Source organism: Chelonoidis abingdonii, chromosome 2 (assembly GCF_003597395.2).
Source record: "Chelonoidis abingdonii isolate Lonesome George chromosome 2, CheloAbing_2.0, whole genome shotgun sequence".
NCBI lineage: Eukaryota > Metazoa > Chordata > Testudines > Testudinidae > Chelonoidis > Chelonoidis abingdonii.
In genome coordinates, this window is record NC_133770.1 from 97,906,710 (window position 1) to 97,927,661 (window position 20,952).

Sequence of the window (20,952 nt, forward strand, 5' to 3'; positions counted from 1 at the left end):
CAGCTCAAGACAGCAGTCATGGACATTGTAAACACCTTGCGCATTCTCATGCAATTTATGCTGAGCAAGGACCTGCAAAACCAGGCGAGGAGGCAGCGGCTACAGCAATTTAGCAATGAGAGTGATAAGGACATGGACATGGACACAGAATTCTCTCAAACCGCAGGCTCCGGTGCTTTGGAGATCATGCTGGTAATGGGGCAGGTTCTAGCCATTGAACGCTGATTTTGGGCCCGGGAAACAAGCACAGACTGGTGGGACCGCATAGTGTTGCAGGTGTGGGATGATTCCCAGTGGCTGGGGCACTTTCATGGAACTTTGTGACTTGCTTTTCCCTGCCCTGAAGCGCCAGAATACCAAGATGAGAGCAGTCCTCACAGCTGAAAAGCGAGTGGCAATAGCCCCCTGGAAGGTTGCAATGCCAGACAGCTACCAGTCAGTCAGGATGGGCAAATCTACTGTGGGGGCTGCTGTGATGCAAGTAACCAAAGCAATCACTAAGGGTGCTGCTACGAAAGGTAGTGACTCTGGGGAACGTGCAGGTCATAGTGGATGGCTTTGCTGCAATAGGGTTCACTAACTGTGGTGGGGTGATAGATGGAACCCATATCCCTATCTTGGCACTGGAGCACCCAGTACATAAACCGCAAGGGGTACTTTTCAATGGTGCTGCAAGCACTGGTGGATCACAAGGGATGTTTCACCAACATCCATGTGGGATGGCTGGGAAACATCCACGTGGGATGGCCGGGGAAGGGTTCATGACGCTCAACGTGTCTTCAGGAACACTACTCTGTTTAAAACGGCTGCAGCAGGGAATTACTTCCCAGACCAGAAAATAACAGTTGGGATGTTGAAATGCCTGTAGTTATCCTGGGGGACCCAGCCTACCCTTGATGCCATGGCTCATGAAGCCATACACAGGCAACCTGGACAGTAGTCAGGAGCTTGTTCAACTACAGGCTGAGCAAGTGCAGAATGGTGGTAGAATGTGCATTTGGCCATTTAAAGGCGCGCTGGCGCACATTACTGACTCGCTCAGACCTCAGCCAAACCAATGTCCCCATTGTTATTGCTGCTTGCTGTGTGCTCGTGTTCCACAATCTCTGTGAGAGTAAAGGGGAGACCTTTATGGCAGGGTGGGAGGCTGAGGCAAATCACCTGGTCGCTGATTACATGCAGCCAGACACCAGGGCAATTAGAAGAGCACACCAGGAAGTGGTGCACATCAAAGAAGCTTTGAAAACCAGTTTCATCACTGGCAGGGTACTGTGTGACTGTTTGTTTCTCCTTGATGAAAGTCTGCCCCCTTGATTGACTCATTCCATGTATGCAACCCACCCTCCCCCTTTGATCACAGCTTGCTTTCTAAGGAAATAAAGTCACTGTCACTTAAAAATTGTATTCTTTATTAATTGATTATAAAAAAAGGAGAGAACTGACAAGGTAGCCCAGGTGGGGTTTGGGAGGAGGATAGGAGGGAAGGAAAAGGCCACTAAAAAAGTTCAAGTAATGACAGCCTTTTGCTTGGGCTGTCCACTGGGGTGGAGTGTGTGGGTGCACAGAGCCTCCCTCCACATGTTCTTACACATCTGGGTGAGGAGGATATGGAACTTGGGGAGGGGGGTTATACAGGGGCTGTAGTGGCACTCTGTGATCCTGCTGCAGTTCCTGAAGCTCCATCAGACGCTGGAGCATGTCAGTTTGATCACGCAGCAGCCCCAGCCTTCCATCCCGCCACCTCTGAGCTTCCTGCCGCCACCTCTGATCTCGACCGTCCCTCCTGCCCTACGTTCACTGGCCTCTTTCCTGTACTCTGATATCATGCTCTTCCACTCAGATGAGCTCTTTCATTGCGGGTTGATTCCATGATTTCAGTGAACACTTCGTCTCGTGTCCTTTTTTTACGCCGCCTTATCTGAGATAGCCTTCAGGACGGAGGAGTGACACTTGAAAAATTTGCAGCTGCGGGAGGAGGGGAGAGAAAAAGAGAGAAGTATTTTAAAAAAAGATACATTGTACAGAACAATGCTTATACTCTTTCACGGTGAACAACACTATTCACATTACATAGCACCTGTGATTTGAGTACAAGGTCACATTTTGCATCTTAATATTGAGTGCCTGTGGCTTTGGTGTTAGAGATCACAGACGCAGGTCCAGGCAACAGAATCTGGCTTGCATGCGGCCATGGTAAGCCATTGTCTTTCGGCTTCTGCAGCCTTCATATATCCAGTGCCTTTATTTCCCACATACCATGCAAAGCCCGTTGAGTGCTGCAGCTTTCCTGTTAACGTGCAGCAGCAGAAACCAAACTACCCTCCCCATCCAATTCTCTGGGATGATTGCTTTACCCCTTCCCCCACCACATGGCTGGTATCAGGGAAGATCCCTGCTAGCCAAACACCGCCAATCACCCTCTCACCCTCCCCCCGCTTGGCTAACTGCAGGGAAGGATTTCTTTTCAGCCACAGGCAAACAGCCCAGTAGGAACAGCCACCTCTGTCCCCTTAATTAAATTCCTGTATTTCAACCAGGTTACCATGAACGATAATCACTCTCCTGCGGATAACACAGCAAGATTAAGAACGGATGTTGCTTGAATGCTGCCATTTGCTGGCAGGGACCATATGCTGCCAGGCTTTGTCATGCAATGATACCAGATTATTGATACTAGCATGGTGTGGTCAAGTGTCCTATCATGGAGGACGGAATAAGGCTGCACTCCCCAGAAACCTCCTGCAAATGCTTTTGGAGTACCTCCAGGAGAGCTTCATGGAGACATCCCTGGAGGATTTCCACTCCATCCCCAGACATGTTAACAGACTTTTCCAGTAGCTGTACTGGCCGCAAATGCATCCCAAGTCCTCAGAGCAAATTAATCATTAAAAAACACTTGCTTTTAAACCATGTTTTATATTTACAAAAGTACACTCACCAGACGTCCCTTCCATAGCTTCATTGTCTGAGATACTGCCTGGGGAAGAGTACTTCCGTCAGGCTGAGAAAAAGGTCCTGGCAGTTGGGGAGAACAGAGTGCTGTGTGCTCTCCACAAGCTCGTCGTCCTCATCTTCCCCATCTGCAGAATCCTTAGGCATGGCTGAGATTGCCCCCTCCTTGGAATCCACAGTCAAGGGTGGGGTAGTGGTGGCGGCTCGCCCCAGAATTCCATGCAGCTCAGCATAGAAGCGGCATGTTTGTGGCTTGCCCCAGATCTTCCGTTTTTGCTTCTTTGGTTTTATGGTAGGCTTGTCTGAGGTCCTTAACTTTCACACAGCACTCTGAGTCCCTAGTGTGGCTTCTCTCCATCATGGCCTTGGAGACTTTTTCAAATATTTTTTCATTTCGTCTTTTGGAACGTAATTCAGCTAGCATGGAATCCTCTTCCCATATAGCGATCAGATCCAGTACCTCCCATACAGTCCATGCTGGTGCTCTTTTTCGATTCTCAAACTGCATGGTCACCTGTGCTGATCACCTCTCCACGCTGGGCAAACAGGAAATGAAATTCAAAAGTTCACAGGGCTTTTCCTGTCTACCTGGCCAGTGCATCCGAGTTCAGATTGCTGTCCAGAGCGGTCACAATGGTGCACTGTGGTATAGCTCCCGGAGGCCAATACCATTGAATTGTGGCCACACTAACCGTAATCCGAAATGGCAATACCGATTTCAGTGCTACTCCCCTCGACAGGAAGGAGTACAGATTTCGATATTAAGAGCCCTCTATATCGATATAAAGGGCTTTGTTGTGTGGACGTGTGCAGGGTTAATGTGATTTAACGCTGCTAAATTCGATATAAACTCATAGTGTAGACCAGGCCAGAGTTGCAGATCTTTAAGATATTAAATATACCAGGTAACAAAAATGAAAAAGGTTTATTCTACATCTTAGGGGAAAGCCAAAATGGAAGCTAGAGTATTGTAATAAGGTTATCACAGGACCAGAGTCCTTTGTGGATGGAAATTTTAGCCTCATTGTATGCCTTGTTAACTCATTTTAATATTTAATTCAATAAAAAAACCTTATAGTGCACCATAAGATTCTTTTTTAAAATGCAGTTGCCACCCCTTTTCCCCCTCTTTAAACTTGTATAAGGTGCTTTCTGCTCCTACTGCCTTGCATACCAGTTTCCCTGAAATCTGACTTAGCCTTGCCCCTCTAGTAAACTGGCTCTTATAAAGTTACCATATCTGTTCTTCATTCCCCTGCCTTTTCTACTGAGACATGATTAATAACACTCAGGCTTCAAAGAATGCTTTCCTGCTCCTTCAGCTGTTTCCAGTTAGTTATATTTAGTGCTTAAATATTATTTGTATCACAGCATGATGTGATTATAAACATTATTGAAAGCATGCAACTTAGACCTTACATTTTACTTTTTATGGACGAATACCTGTAAGCAGTATATTTGGTGTAGTAAGTTTGTCAGGTCTGAGACTAGTTGAACAGGGGACTCTGTGCATCACAGGCATATTAGCCACAATTTTCTACACACTACTCCCATAATTAGCCACATTTCTTATGGCTGTCTCCTTATTTATCCTAACACACTGCATTTGTCACTTTCTGTTGTTGATCTTGTTTAAGCTGACTGCAAATTCTTCTGGGCATGAAGTCTGGTTTTGTTTAGTAAGTCAGTATTCATTTGTTCAGTACTGTCTTATGCACATTTCTCACTATATAAATCAATTTTAGCACCTACAAGACAAGAATGCTGAGGAGGACTTCTCACTATCTATTCCTGTTTTAAGTTGCCACTACATAAGTTTTCATCTGGTTGAAAGCATGTTTAGTCAGAGACCAAAAACAAAATTTGGATGGTTTGCTTACCACCTACATTCAGTGGATTTAAAAGTAGTTAAAAAAAAAAAAAAAAGACACACCATAATTCTGCTATAACATTTTTGTACTCCAACAACTGAAGTTTAAGTTTTCAAGCCTAATAGTAGGCTAATCCTTCATGAATACAAGTCATGGGGCAGAATTTAAAACTAAAAAATTACACAGCCATTTATTGCACACCTGTATTATCCATACCCCCGTTATCCAGAACTCTTTTTGCAAAAAGAGGACATTAACCCATACAGGAGGAGGCAAAGCTTTTAATTTACTACACAGTTCCACTTTTGAGTGAATTTAACATGGGGAATGGTGCAAATAAATAAGTCAAAACTCATTTGCATCAAATTGCATTTGTGCACAAAATAGCTTACTAGCAGACTTTCAAACAATAGTTCCTTTCCCCTTCCACCTTTCTTACAAATTTTTCAATTACATTTTTAAAAAAATGTTAATGCAACATTATGGTTTAATAAATGGAATTACACAAAGAAAACAAAATCTTAAGGTTACAGCACTATAACTTGGCCACATTGAATGTTATATGTATACCTACAAATATTTAACCACCACCAAACACCTAAATAACTACATGCCCATATATGCATTATGGGTTAAATTAAGGTTGCTACAGTAGTGATAATTTGACTTTTCAAATTTGTATTTATATTCTCAAAAAAGTATTAGGGTTTTTTTTGTATTTAGCAACATGCAGGGTTGAAAATATTTAATTCTAAGAGGAAATCCTGCTAGACTGAAGTATTGATCTTGCCAAGTTCTCCTCTGTTTCTTGAGAATATCTATTGATTGATCACACTACAAAAAAGTGACATGGAACCACAGTAAACATCAGATGAGTATTTGCTTTAGTTATACTGATACATCACAAATCTCACACTCAATACTGGCCAGGGAGCTGCTTGCCTCCATGCCATCACATGAATTTTGCAGGCTGGCTCCAGAAATATTTGCTCCGGTACTGTTAGAAGATGCAATTTGCTTGCAGGTCACTTCAGGATTTTGCTCAGAGGTAACATCCATATTTTGTATTTCACCATCAACTTTCATTGTGACAGAATTCTTGAAAATAGCTCTCATGACTAGAGGGACAGACATACAACTGAGGGGGGAAAAGAAGGAGTTGAGAACATTATTCACTATGTTAATCACTCAGTCTCTGTAAAAAGAAAAAAAAAAGCGCAGACTAGCTTGCTGAAGTGATCCATCTTTCTGTGGGAAAATACGGATTATTGAATCAAATTATCTTGAGGTGTGTAACTCTTCAGGTAGCTAATATGGCTTCTCATTCTTAGACATCCTGAGGACTGCATGAAAGCCTTGGTAAAAAAAAATTTTAGGATTTCCCCTTAGATAGTTCCAAGTTTGGGATTTAGGATTTTACTTTTAATGAGAGCTTAAGTTGACAGCATTCTTCTTACAATTAGAAAAACTATAGTTTTTAGATCATTCTCATGCTTTGTATGAAGTTTTAAAAGAATACAGTGCCTCAGTCCTGACTTATTATCCACATTAGGGCCTTTTTACCAAAAAAAGGAGGTTTCTACCATCTGTACCACTCATAGGCGCTGACTCCGTGGGTGCTCTGGGGCTAGAGCACCCAGGGGAAAAATTGCACCCACCAGCAGCCAAGCTCCCTGCCCCAGCTCAGGTCACCTCCGCCTCCTCCCCTGAGCATGCCACATTCCTGAGTCTCCTCCCAGCGCTTGCCACTGCAAAACAGCTGTTCCGTGGCGTAACAAGCTCTGGGAGGGAGGGGGGAGAAGCAGAAACAGCAAGCTCGGGGAGGAGGCGGGAAAGAGGTGGGGTGGGGATTTGGGGAAGGGGTTGGAGTAGGGACGGGGGCAGGGGGTTGAGCACCCATCAGCGCCAGCAGAAGTTAGCGCCCATGGTAATAGTTCAGCTGAAGCAGAATTAGCAATAGAGGGAGCCCAAAATGTACAATGCTCTACCTGCAGCAGCAGTTTTCCATATCTTGTTGCTTAAATTCATGGTTCAAGTCCAGCCTACATCCAATTTACTGCCAATTGGACAACTGTTTATTGACCTGGATGAAGTGAATTTGTGGTCCCAGTCCACTCAGTGTATGCATGTTCATTCCACAGTAGCCCCACACAATTTGGACCCCTCATCTCAGTAGAGAAGGGAAGAACTGAACAGACATGGGAAATGAACTGCTCACTCCCCAGAGGTGGTGCCCTCTAGAACACAGTAGGCACATGATGCTAAGACAGCACGGGAAAACTTGCACTCCAGCTACTTCTGCTGTACCGGTTGTGTGACTAAGCAGATGTACCTACAGCTGAGCATTGGGCCTCTTTTAAGAGGATAAAAAGAAATGTCTTTCAAAATGTTTTTTCACTTCCTACAGTAAAAAAAAAAAAGTCTTAGTTGCAGACACAACATACATATCACTCATTCAAATTGGGTAAGTGAATAAATATGATATGCAAAGAAAAGTGACACCTTTCTTTGAGAACTAAAATATACGTTAGTCAATGCAAAGAATCTTTTGTTCTATAACTTTTTAATAAACAAATTCATTTGATCATAGGATGGTAGTTTTTACTATTTCTGAATATGCATAAAAATTACCACCATTAATAGACAATTTAGGTACGTCCCAAACATTTTAGCGTAGAACACTTACCGCTCCATGACTCTTGTGATAAAGTCATTGCAGCAATTTAAAGTTACATCTTGAGGATGTGTATGAAGACTGCATCTGATTTGTCTGGAGCTCAAGACTTCAGCTACCACTGAATAGGAAAAATATGGACATTTCAAAATAGTGTGTGTTTACAAAGCTCTAGCAATATTATTTATAACCCCTGAGTATTTACCTTTGATCCAAGACATGTAACATTAAATATTAATGGTTATATTTACCATAATAAAAACAGAATGTGCTCATATAGCTCAATTATAATTGCTGTAGGAACTATAAGGCCCTATCCCACTGATTTCAGTGGGGCCCCATGGGTGTATGGTAGTCTCAGTATACCCATGTTCAATGCATTGCAGAACCAGGGCCTTAATTCTGCTACATTTCCTGACTTTTTGTTTTGAACTGGGCAACCTTAACAAAGCATTTCCTGTTTATTTATATACATAAACATGCATAAGAGTAAAGTTTAGGAAGATTGAGATTCACAGTACAATTGAAACCCATGTCTTGATAGAACAAAGATATTTTTAAATGTGATACAAAGAAATAGTGTTGAATATTCCACACTTACCACAGGCTAAACTCTCCCCCATAGGATGCTGGAATGAGATGGAAAAGCTAGTGCCCTTTTGTGGAGACACTTCAAAATAAAGCAGCTCTGAGCAATCTGTAAGGCAGTAACTTTATTTAATAACTTGGTTTATTTAAACTTAGCCCCATTTAAGTGAACTATACACTAGCCATTCAAACGCTGACAACTCAGAATCTAATTATTGTCACTCTGCAGTTCGGTTTGTGCCTCTGGAAACTAAGTATTGCGTCAGACATGGGTGTGCTACTCAAAATATTTAACCTACAGAGAGCCCTACACAAAAAACTAAGGATGCTGATAAGAATTTAGTCATTTCAAACAATTTGTAAATAGCAATGGATTTGGAGAATGCACCTGCTGTACTGGTGACATCCAACTTCCAAATACAAAACAAATCAATAGACTATTAGAGAAACACACTGTACTTCATAACATACAATATACCTTCGTTTATAGTGTTCTCCGAGACACAGCTGCCAATAAGAGTGTTATATGCCACCTGATGACGAAGAATCTCAATTATAGCAGGCACACACTTTGGATGGGTAAATGGAATTTTACTGACCAGGGCTCCTGTTATACCTGATTTCTCTGTGCCCTTATTTATGAAATAACTGTGCTTCGGGCAATCTGGAAGAGACTGATGAAGAAATACCTATTTTTGTGAGGAATGGAAACTTGGAAAGGCAAGATGGCTAGTCTTGATACTAGATTGTTATAATGGATCTGGTACCAAAAAAGTCTTTTGTAGAGCACACATTTGTCAAGTCTGAAATCCCTGTCCACACCTCAATGAAAATATCACTCAGAAACTGAGTCAACTGAGACCAAGCCCCTCTCCTGCAAAATACCTTTCAACACAGGATAATCTGCACTGAACTTCATGCCAAGAGACCGTGAGTTATTCTTGTGAGGGCTGTTAATAAAGGCAGCGAAGGTCATAGTGAAATTAACAGCCTTTTACCTTTAATTTAGGAGAAGCTAGTATCATTCAGTCATTATAGAGATAAAACAACAGAAAGAGGATATTTCAGGCTAAGCCCTGAACAGGGTGCTCTCACCCAACAGACCCTTATCTCATACTGCCTTTCAGAAGGAATGTGCTTAGCTGTGTTATCTCTTGACAACACTTTTTCCAGAGTCAGGAATCCTGATAACCAGTTGTGACGCATGGCTAGAAAAAGGGTTAAACATCCTGCAAAATAAACAAACCCCAAAAGATACGTGAGGAGATAATGTTTGTGTTTTTGTGTATTTACATATGCATGAGTAGGGCACACAATGTAATCAACAGTCCCTGTCTATGCTTTATTCTGATAATGCAGAGATCAAAAGAAAATCCTAGTATTTAAATGAATTGTAAAGATGGGATATCTCTGTGGTCATCTCTCTTTAAAATGTATAGCAAAGAATCTCTGAATGAAGCAAGAAATAGCAAATTGCCTTATGTTAATTCTATTGTCAAGTACCGGTGATTGACCTTCTTCAAAGTCATGCTAGTTAGCTTTTGAACTCCAACTTATCAAAAGACATGAAATCGTATAAAAGATCTTTGAGTCCTGATTCTGTCATCTCAGTTCTGCTTAGGCTTCATCGGGGAAGTCTGAGTCAAAAGACTGAAGTCCCAGTTATGCTGGTACATCCTGAATATGATATTTGGACATTGGACTATAAACTGATCTGGAATATTCAGTTACCTAGGAGGTAATATGGCTGATCCTTTGGGATTGGTAGAACCTTTTCTTTTATATGATGAAATAAGATTTACAGAAATTTTCATCATATTTGACGTGGGTATATGGAGGGAGGCCTGAGGCTGGATCACTTTAAGGGAACTGTGTTGTTTGGACTTCTGAGTAACTAGGAAGGTAATAAAGAAGCTGTTTTATGCTGGCTTGGTAAATCTAAGTATTGGAATATCCGCCAGCTTTATGGGGATTGTCTGCCCCATTCTCTGCAGTTCACCCTAATTAAGTGATCAGAGCTGGCTCCCCACTAGGACCCTGGTCACACCACTGTTCCATACGGTCTCACAAATAGTTGTGTAACCAATTGGCAGAGCATGTATTGCATCTACCACCTGGGGTGGTCCAACTACCAAATAACTTGTTTCTGCCACTGATTGCTCCTACAGCTAAATTAGAAGAGGTTTATGGGCAGCTACAAAGGGTGTGGGTTCAAACCCACCTAGTGACTCATTTGAGGAGGAAAAGGGTGATATCTTTTTATTGCAAGGACTCTGGAATAATTGCTGAAGCAATTTTATTTTGAAAAACATATTTGGAAGTTTATTTAGATGCGATATTTGTTTTAATGTAATTTTAGAATATATTTGTGCAGCAAGTGAAGGTATGATTGTAGCGAGCATAGGAAAATCCACACTAGCATAGGTAACAGTGGTAGTGAAGATGCGGCAGCTTAGCCCACCTTAGCACAAGCCCTCTGGAGACCATGGGCACTTACTTGGGTTGCTGCACTGAAGTTTGTGCTGCCATGTCTTCACTATTGTTACCCACACTACAATCACACCATTTGCTGTCTAGACATAACCTTATTGTTTCTGTCTTGGTCAAATTGGAGCTGTTGCTTTAAGAGCAGGGCGGGGCACTTAATTGAGTGCATATTAAGGAGCAATCTGGCAGAGGCAGGTGTAGAATTTTACCAGTGTGTCCAGAGGAGGCGCAGGGGGAGACCCTCCCTGTTTAAGCACAAAAAAGGTCAGCACTTAATTTAATAAGCTTATTTTTCCAGAAAGTAAAGTTTCATTCTTGAACGTGTAACATTAGCACTTGGTAGGAAACTGGATGCCTTAGGGCATTGCTAATAAGCCACTGAGTCTCTCACCCATATCCAGCACAGCTCTGTAGAGATTAATTGATTTCCATCTAATGGATATGTAGTGGCCTCTAAAGAGAAGGACTTTGGTGGGTCTCAGTTGCAGCTATCATATTATAAACTTACCCACCATTGCCCTGCAAAACAGCCACACAGCAGAGCCCAAGAACTATATGGGCCATGTAGTTATCCCTGTTAACTGTAGAGGAAGTGCCCTCTTCTCCAACTCCCTCACCCCCCTCCCGCTTTCAGAATTAAGGAATGCTAGAAAAGCAGATGTGGGAAATTTGCCCTACCACTGCTTTGTAGATAAACAGTGGCTTTCACCTACCAGGGCTGTCCTGCCAACATCTTACACCAGTCTTTAAAATTTATGTTTAGGTTATTTTCAAGTAATTTCTAAATATGTAAAATAGCCTCAGTCTAGGAGCTATCATAGTACTAGCTATGAAACTATTGTTTTTAACCACTATGTACTAAAAAAAAAAAAAAAAACCCACAGAAATCAGTTAAATTTATGTATAATCAGATTAACTATAGGAGTGACTAATTTTTTACACTCTTCTTTCTGCCACTCATTGTAATAAAGACCATAACAAATAGTAAATTCACTACCCTTACTGTTATGCAGTAGGGAATTCTATTTTTAATCAGATTTAAAATGGAGTGACATGATCTATGCTAAAGAATTTAAAACTGAAAATCTAGCTGGGAAGCATCTTGGATATACTGGAGAATCTCAGATTTCAGACTAGTCACTAACAAATTCTGCTTCTGAAGGAATTACAGGGAAAAGTGGTAGACAAATTTATTTAGGGTAAAAGCTTTAAAAACCACCACCACCCACATACAATTCATAGGACTCCAGTTACTACACACAAAACAATGTCTCCTTTATCACCTTTATAAAGGTGTCAAATTGCCTTTAATTATTTAAAAGTAAGGAGGTTGACAGAGTTAAAAAAACTGGAATAATATACTCCCTGATGGGCATTCAGTTATGTCAGGATTCCTGAATACTGGCATTGCTTACTGACAGACAAAAAGTGTTTATTTAACCACATAAATGCAGACGAAGAATAAGAGTAAAATAACTTGCATATATCAAAAGTCAGAACATACATACCACAAAGAAACAAGAATTATTCGTGGCCAGATCTTCCTTGTACTCATCATTAAAGGTAAATTGAACAATCAATGCATGAAGAGAAGCTAGCTTCAGTCCATCAATTGGAATTCCTAAAGCCAGGTCATTTTTAGATTAGTATTTCTGAACTGATTTGTAGTTATTCATGAGACATGGAAAATGTTCGTTCCATTTTTACAAACAGTCATCATAAAGAAGAAAGAAAAGCGTATACCCCCATTTTACAGATTGGGAATTGAGGCATAGAAATTTGACCAGGATCACACAAGAAGTCTATCATAGCTTCATATTAAATCCTGATTTCTCATGTCCCAGTCCAGTGCCTTACTCACAAGACTATCTTTCCTCCTTATATTGTCATTTCTATTCTTGGTCCTCTGCATATTATTTTCCAATGTCAGGTCACATTTACATGATAGCACATTAATAATGTGCTAATCACATCTGAGCTGATAGGAATACTAATCAGAGGATTTTCTTTCACAGAGAAGGTAGAAAATCTGGATGCATCTCCTGCAAAATTAGTATGAGGGAGGTAAAAAGGAAACAAGCTACGTAGAATACTCAAAGATAGTTAATCTTACAGATAATTAAACATGCCTGTAAACGTCTGTATCTCTTGAATACTGGATAAGGACATAGGAAAAGGCCGATGAAATGACAAGAAAAAGCAAGCTGACAAATCCATGCTGAGTTCATCAGTCAGTGGTAAAAAAGTAGGGCTGCTGAGGAAAAAAGGATAGAAAGGCAAGCTTGTTAAAGACGACACTGGGGTGACAAGGATTCTTAGTGCCCAGGGTAAAATGAAGACACACACATGGTATAGAGGATTCTCTTCCCACCTCAAGAAAAATCTCCCTCTGGAAAATGCAAGTATAGACTAGATGTCATGAAGCAAAGTCTATGTGAAGACTGATAGAGAAGGAAGGTAAGCCACAAAGACAGAGCAATATAAAAGGATTCTAGCCATGAACCACAGTGCACTGTGGTTCATTTTCAGTGAGAGTAAGAGGGGAGTTTCCCCTCAAGCCTACCCCTTGTATTACCTGTTCAGACAATCAGATTAAACGATGCTGCCCTAGGAGTGGTCATGCAAATAGTTTAAAATATTACACAATTTAATAACAATACACTTAACTGGTATACCCTAATTCAATTTAAAGTTAGGGGCTTGATGCAGGAATTACTGGATGAAGTTCTATGGTGTATGTTGTACAGGAAGTCAGACAAAATTGTATCGTTGGTCCTTTCTGCTTTTAAGATTTATGATCCCATGGAATTTGCAGTTAATATGAACTCAGACATAATTTTAAACTCTTTTGGAAAAACAGTCATCTGATTATGCAGAGTATTCCCAAGAGGGATAATGCCATCAATACAGTAGTGTTGCTCTTGTCTAACAGTGGGTTTGCATCTCCGTGATATGATCATAGGATCAATACAAATGAAGTCAGGGTTTAATACCAATGATTTGAAAGTCCATTTATATGTTCAGAAATGTCAATAGTGCCTTTGAATCTCACCCATCTCCTGCCTGAGAATCCACAATTAACGGAGAAATGGGAAGTGTGTGTGTTGTGTTTGAACTTCCAACAGTTACAAATACTTTGGTTCCACATACTTGGGAGCCTGAGGGAAGAGAGAAGACAGGTATAAGTCAATGCATTTTTTCCCCCTTATGAAAATATAGATGAACGTAGTGCTGGTGAAAGGTGCCAAACTAGAAGGCCTGGTGTCTTGCAGTCATCTATAGTGCAGGCACAACCTAGACAGCTACAATGCAAGATCTCCATCATCTAGCCAACGATTACTTTAACCCAGATTGTCAAAGATGCCAGTTTGACCATCATAGCTGATGCTCTTTTGTGACATGAACATGTCTTCATTAAGGACCAAAGGACCACCAGTTCCATTTCACACAGGTCACTGAATGACATTTGGTTGCTACCATGCTGGTCTTAACTAGTACCAGCAACCTGGAAGTGACAAAGTCTCCAGTTTCCTGAACCATCATATCCCTGCACTAATTAAGTGCATCAAGTGTATGCATCTTTCTGGACTGTTAAGCAGTTTACAAATTAAATTGTTCCCATCTCAGTGCCAATCATGAAGAACCAAAATATACAGAAAAGTCATTCTAGTTGTTCCACTTACAATGAACCATCTTGCATATGAACTTGGATGCAGTGAAACCTTAAATTGTTTCCAATTCCATTTAGCGACCTTCTGCTCAAAAGGGAACTTGTATTGTAGAAAGACAGTTACTTCACTATGCGAGTTCACCCTTTAACTACTCTGGATTCTTTTCAGACTACAAATTGTAAAAAGTCAATTCAATAAGCTAACACTACTTTAATCTTTACTGCTTATCCATTTTTACCAGGATTCAGCTCTTCTTCCAGAACTTGATAGGGAGATAGATAATATTCAATGTTCATAGGCGTTCCTGAAGTAGAATTAAAAATTACAATTGCTTACTACAAAAAGTCATCAGTTTTGAGCTGGCAATTAAAAAAAAAAAAAATCCTTGAGAGAACTGGGTGCAAATGTAAAAACTCAAAATTATATATTTATTTGTAAGTAATTTTCAAGTCATAATGTTGAATTGTATTTTACTGCTAAAATCTCAATGAGTAAAACGTATAGAATCAATTTAATCTAACCTTTTGAAAGTTATATTATACTTCAGTTGGTACATAGCCTCATATTCAGACTTAAAAAAAGACTTAACTTAGCAATATTTTAATCTTTCTTCTTAATACTTGTATTTAAATGTTAGAATTTGGAAAGAACATACAACTGGAATACAGAAATAGGCAAAGTTTCTTAAATTGACTCATCTTTTCTGGGGAGGAAAGAAAAACAACAATACATAGACGAGGGACTTTCATATGGCTCAGCATAGCAAAAGTATGTATTGAAGACACATTTTATGAAAATGTCTGAATTCTGAGAGTTAAAGCCCAAGGCCCCTGTTGATTACAATTTACAATGATCTAGAACAAGGTGCTAAAACCCATCAGTTCAAGTTAGTCCCCCTTTTAGGCAAGCAACAGTATGTCTTTTGCAACTATGGTGAGTCTCATAGTTACTCCCAAAATTCCCCAATGACATCAGAAAGTTACTAGCACTGTTTTTAAGATGGTATGATATCAGGCTGCTGGAATATATTGCTAGCTCTATGGTCCCCAGAGCATCTTTTCATTACAGTAAATGTACAGTGCCTGGAAAACAGAACCCCTGTCAGACATTACTTCAATACAAATAATAAATATAGCTAATGATGCAGCTCAGTACTGAAGAATCTTTGCTGTGAGCACACTGTTTACTCAAGTTGGGGTTTGTTTTTTTAAATCTAAACAAAAATAAAAAAAATTACCTCCAGTTCTTTGCACAAGGTGTCCTGCTTTTCCATGAAGTACTTCAGTAACTCTGTTTACATCCTGTGTTCTAATTTTTTACAAAATACACACTGATCAATGGTTCTAGAGTAACAGTGCTATTTAAATCAATATAAAGCCATTTCATGCTATTAAATATTCTCTCCATTGCCTTGACTTTAGGTTTTGTGCAGTTCTATGGTAGTTTTCAGAAATTCTCTCTCAGGAACTCACTACTACCCTACTTCTCTCAGTGGCATCATGCACAGTCTCAATGTTTGGATTTTCAGCTTCAGCTGGGGCCCACTCTGCTCCCTTGTCTAGGCTTGCGGCATATTTAACATTTGACATGTTTTGGTTTTGTATACCCCTGGCTCTAAAGGGAGGGGTGATGACAGACACAGATGACAGACTGGAATGACAGACATTGACTAATGCAAGAGCAAGGTAGGAGGAAGTATGATTAAGTGACTTGGATAAACTAGAACTCAAACGAGACTCACACACATCAATCCACATACAGTGCAAGTATTAAATAATGAATTGCAAAATGGTAACAGGCTGAAAGATCTACTCAGCTGTACAAATAGCTTACTCATCAATTCACAGTTAAATGCTCAGGATATTTACTGACAGATTTATGACTAGTGAGGACATGGCATGTTAGCTCAAAAAGAAATGACCATTCTCTCAGATATGCAAGTCTGAGAACTGGACAAAGACAAGTTATGCATTGGGACTGCAACAGGGTACCTATTTGTGAGATACAGTGCAATTTTAATATGAATAAATTTGAAACCCCATTTCACTAAAAACTGAGCCATATATTAAGCTGGCATAAATCACTTTGTTTTCAAAATCAATGGAGCTTAAACCAGCTGAGGATCGGTCTTCATTTCAGAATGCCCATTTGTAGTTTACAAACCACATACTGTAACTGTGCATCGGCAGAGGGGAGAAGAAACTTCCCTGTTTACAGGCAATCAAGCTGTCCATACTCCTGCGCAGTTGCCAAGGCATGAACCCACAAGTGGGCCAACAAAGAAAACAAGCCCAGCTATAAAAGAGGAAGAACAGAGAGGAAAAGGGAGGCAGAAAGGGGCAGCCTGGTGTGAGACTGTTGCCCCTCTGCTATCTTAGACCTAAGAAACTGGACAAAGGAGACAAAAGACAACTGCAAATCTGGAGTTTAAGGGCGATAGACTCAATTTAGGTTAATTTATGGAAAGGTCTAATGAGAGGCAAATTGAAGGGGACCAGTTCGGAGAAAGCTGGAACCCTTAGAGCGACTACACCAAGGGCAACCAACAATGTGATACCAGAATTGGGGATTGACCTCAACTGTCCCTGCAGAAGGAGGAAGCTTTTTTATTTTTATTTTTTAAAAGTTATATTTATATACACACATATGCAGAAGAGCTATAGCGGTAAATCAGCTCCAGCAATGGCTTGCTGACTCACAAGCAAAACAGCAGCAGACCCAGCAACAGCTGTTTGAACAGATGGCAGAACTAGTACCAACTGCTGCTACTCAGGGCTCTGCCCATAGAGGAAATGTGTCTCCCATACTTCAGGGAGCTGTTCCAGTCCAGACACTTTCCAAAATGTTAACAAACAATGACCAAGAGTCATTCTTGGTAATTTTTGAAAGGGTGGCCATGGCCTCTCAATCACCTCCAGCCCCACGGGCAATCAGCTTGCTCCATTCCTCATTGGGGATGTCCAGGCAGCATACTGGGGACTAGATGATGCAGTGCCCAAAACTATGAATATGTCAGGATGGCCTTATTGCGTAAACCACAGGAGAACACAGGCAGCTGACTGGTTTCTGGATAGGATAGGTTACAGGCAGCCCTCTCAGGGTCTGTGGGTAAGATTTCCCTGAAATAGCAGACCCATCATTTTAAGCAGTGAAAGTTGGAAGGAAGATGCTTCCTCCCAGCTGCTAGAAGACAAAAGACAGACTCGATAACCTGTTACTGCTATGGACAACAAGTAACATTGATAGACTATGAAAGGGTGGATCCCCTGAGGACACAGGACTACCTCCCCCCCCTCCATTTTGCCTTTAAGGCAGACTCGTTGTATTGCATAGATCAGGACAAGCAAGTGCAGGAGATATGGACGCAACTACTAATACCCCAGGTATATCATTGCAAGTGTCTAAATTTAGCACACGCACCCCATGTGCAAGACATCTTGGAAAGGACAAGACACATTCTAGGATCCTGGCCTGATACTCTTGGCCGGGGTCCTTAAAGAAGTCAAGAATTTCTGTGCATCATACCCCAAATGCTAAATTAGAGCCACTAAGTGAGTCCAGCAGGCTCTACTAGTATCCCTTCCTTTGGTGGAGACCTCATTTGAATGAGTAGGAATTGATCTTATAGGCAGAGCCTCTGCTAATCTATTGGGGGCCCTAAACAGGAATGTTTGCCCCGCCAACACACAAAATACTAAAACAGGCAAGTTCAGGGGGCCCCCTTAAGATGCTCGGGGCCCCAAGCAATTGCTTAATCTACTGATGCCTAGCGCTGGCTCTGCTTATGGATCCCCTACAGAAGAGCACCTTTGGACACCAACATATACTTGTTATTGTGGACTATACCAGCTAATCCTGGAAGCCATGCCACTACAGTGAACAAATGCCAAGACTATCCCTATCTCCACACAGGCAGAGATTCCCAAAGAGATCCTGACAGACCAGGGAACAAATTTCACATCCTGGCTGATCAGAGAGGTCTGGGAACTACTGAAAGTCAAAGCATTACTCTCATCTGTATACCATCTGCAGACGGATGGCCTAGTGGAAACATTTAATCAGATCTCAGGAGAATGCTCAAGAAATTAATTATCCAGGCTCTCGACATTGGGACCAACTACTCTTGACCCCACTCTCCACCATCAAGGAAATACCTCAAGCATCACCACGCAAATTGCTATCTGGGTAACCGGCAAGAGGCATACGGGACCTGGTATGGGAAACATGGAAAAGCCAGGCTCTAAGAGCGAAAAATATAGTACAATTATGTCTTAAAGTTATGGGAGCGATTGGAGGTTATGGGGCATAGGCTAGAGAAAACCTCAGAGAAGCATAGGCACAACAACAACTACATTATGAGAAAGGGGCACAAATGTATGCCTCCCAGCCAGGCAACAGAGTTCTACTACTACTTCCAAGCTCTGAATCAAAGTGAATGGCCAAGTGGCAAGGTCTCTATAAGGTGATAAAGAAGGTAAGAACCATAGACTATTTAGTCAGACAACCGGGGGGGGGGGGGGGGGGAGAGAGAAAAAGGAAAAAGTTTACCACATAAATTTGCTGAAGCCCTGGAGAGCCAGGGAAAACCTCTTCCATCATGCTGAGGAACCAGAATTGGTACCCTAAATTAATGACTACCTAAAAAAAAAAAAAAAGCTCAGTGCCCCTCAGAGAGCCTAAACCTGAAGCAAAAGGAACAGGCATTCCAACTGGTGGCCGCTTTTTCAAAAGTATTCTCACTATCACCCCGCAAAGACGTCCATGGCCCACCATCACATTAATATAGAACCTGTTAAAGTAATACAGGAAGGGCTCTGACCAATCCCCAACAAATTGAGGGGAACCATCAAGAAACAGCTCAAGACCATGTTAGAACTTGGGGTAATAGAGGAATCCCAAAAAGTGACTCGAGGAGTCCTATTGTGCTGATTCTAAAGCCGGTCTGCTCACTGCATTTCTGTGTAGACTTCAGAGAGGTGAATGCAGTTCCAAAAGCTGATGCCTACCCCATGTTATGGGTAGATGAACTCTTGTACTAGGTTTCTCCCAACCAGTATATTACCACTTTGGATTTTAAGAAGGAGTACTAGCAGATCCCCTTAAGGCCGGACTCTCAGGAGAAGACAGCTTTTCTATGCTGCTTGGCATATTTCATTTTAAGACAACACCCTCCTGATTACATGGGAAAGTAGCTACTTTTCAACAGTTGATGTGGTAGGCTACTTGAATGACAGTCATTTATAGCAAGAATTGGGGTTCCCATCTGAATAAGGAAGCCTCCACTCGCCAATCCCTGAGGGAAGCCAAGTTAATGGCTAACCCCGCTAAATGCACAGTAAGAAAACAGGAAGCCTGTTATCTAGGGCATATGGCTGGCAGACAACAAATCTGACCATTGGTGGATAAGATTCATGCCTTACAGGCATACAAGACCCTCACTTCCAAAAGACAAGTCTGGGCCTCCTTAGGTATAGCTGACTACTACTGCCAGTTCATACCACATTTCACCAACATAGCAGTTCCGCTAACTGATCTAACCAGGGACAACCCCTAAGACAGGTTTTATGGGTCCCCACCTGGGAAAGGGCCTTTCAAGAGTGAAAGGGCATACTCTACAGACACCAAGTGTTGTATTTCCAAACTTTGAGAAGCAATTCATATTGCAAACAGATGCATCAGAGGCAGAACTAGAGGTAATCCCTTCTCAAAAGATAGATGGAGAAGGATATCTGATAGCATACATCAGCTGAAAACTCTTTCCTCACAAGAGGGTATACTTGGTGATACAAAAGGAAGGCTTGGCTGAAAAGTGAGCGATAGAGAGACCACAGTACTGGCTCCTAAGAAACCAATTCACATTAGTTACCAATCATGGCCCCTTGCACTGACTGAATGTAATGAAAGAGGTGAACCCGAGAATAATGAGATGGTACCTGTAATTACAACCATAAGCCTTCTTGTTACAACACTGAGCAAGAAGTTTGGATAGAAATGCCAATATTCTGTCATAAGAAGTAATCTTCACTAGCCAAGGTGAGGCTTTGGCCGTGAAGGTTTACAAATGGGATTTACAAACTCTTTACTGAGCATAGGCAGACGGGAGAAGAGTCTTCCCCGCTTATAGGCAATGAGATGACCACATCCCCACACATCTGCTAGAACTGCCAGTTGTGTAGGCATGCACCCACAGCTGGGACCAATAAAGAAAGCAAACCCAACTACATAGGAGGGAGAACAGAGAGCTGGCTAGATCGTCGGGTTCAATGGGTAGTTATCAAAGGCTCGATCAGTAGCATAGCTAGCGGGGTTCAGCGGAAGCAGCCGCTTCCCCTCAACATGTTTTCAAAAAGCTGCACCTGCTGGGCCAGTGCTGGCGGCAGCATGGCCAGAGGAGCCGTGGGGCGGCAGGCGCGGAAGCGGCGTCTACTGGCCAGTGCTGCCAGCAGCACGGCCGGAGGAGCCACGGGGGGGCAGCTGATGTGGCCAGAGGAGCGAGGAGGCCAGCTCCTTGGCTCAGCAGCCAAGCGCTCCCGGTCCCACCCCCCACCCCCTCTCATTGCTAATGCGGCAGATGGGGGAAGGTGAAAGGGCCCGTGTGCCTTTAAGGCTGCCTGGCTGGTAAGCCCCATATGAAGCGCACCAATCACCGGGAGCAGGCCGGGGACAGGCGGCAGCGCAAGACGGAAGGTGAGCGGTGGGGGGGGGGGGG

General features: G+C 41.9%; 1 protein-coding gene across 1 annotated transcript in view; it reads right to left on the minus strand.

Annotated features, from left to right (window-relative positions):
• Positions 1-5,084: 5,084 nt before the first annotated feature.
• The window catches only part of LOC116832619 (mediator of RNA polymerase II transcription subunit 1-like), a 26,244-nt gene continuing 10,376 nt past the window's right edge, over positions 5,085-20,952 (minus strand). The window contains exons 9-17 of the mRNA XM_075062000.1: positions 15,481-15,551; positions 14,482-14,547; positions 13,625-13,730; positions 12,702-12,826; positions 12,081-12,193; positions 8,564-8,759; positions 8,099-8,194; positions 7,510-7,618; positions 5,085-5,961 (exon numbers count right to left, since the gene is read on the minus strand). Of these exons, the coding sequence (XP_074918101.1) occupies positions 5,712-5,961; positions 7,510-7,618; positions 8,099-8,194; positions 8,564-8,759; positions 12,081-12,193; positions 12,702-12,826; positions 13,625-13,730; positions 14,482-14,547; positions 15,481-15,551 (1,132 nt within the window). The 3' untranslated portion in view covers positions 5,085-5,711. The remainder of the gene's footprint in view (positions 5,962-7,509; positions 7,619-8,098; positions 8,195-8,563; positions 8,760-12,080; positions 12,194-12,701; positions 12,827-13,624; positions 13,731-14,481; positions 14,548-15,480; positions 15,552-20,952) is intronic.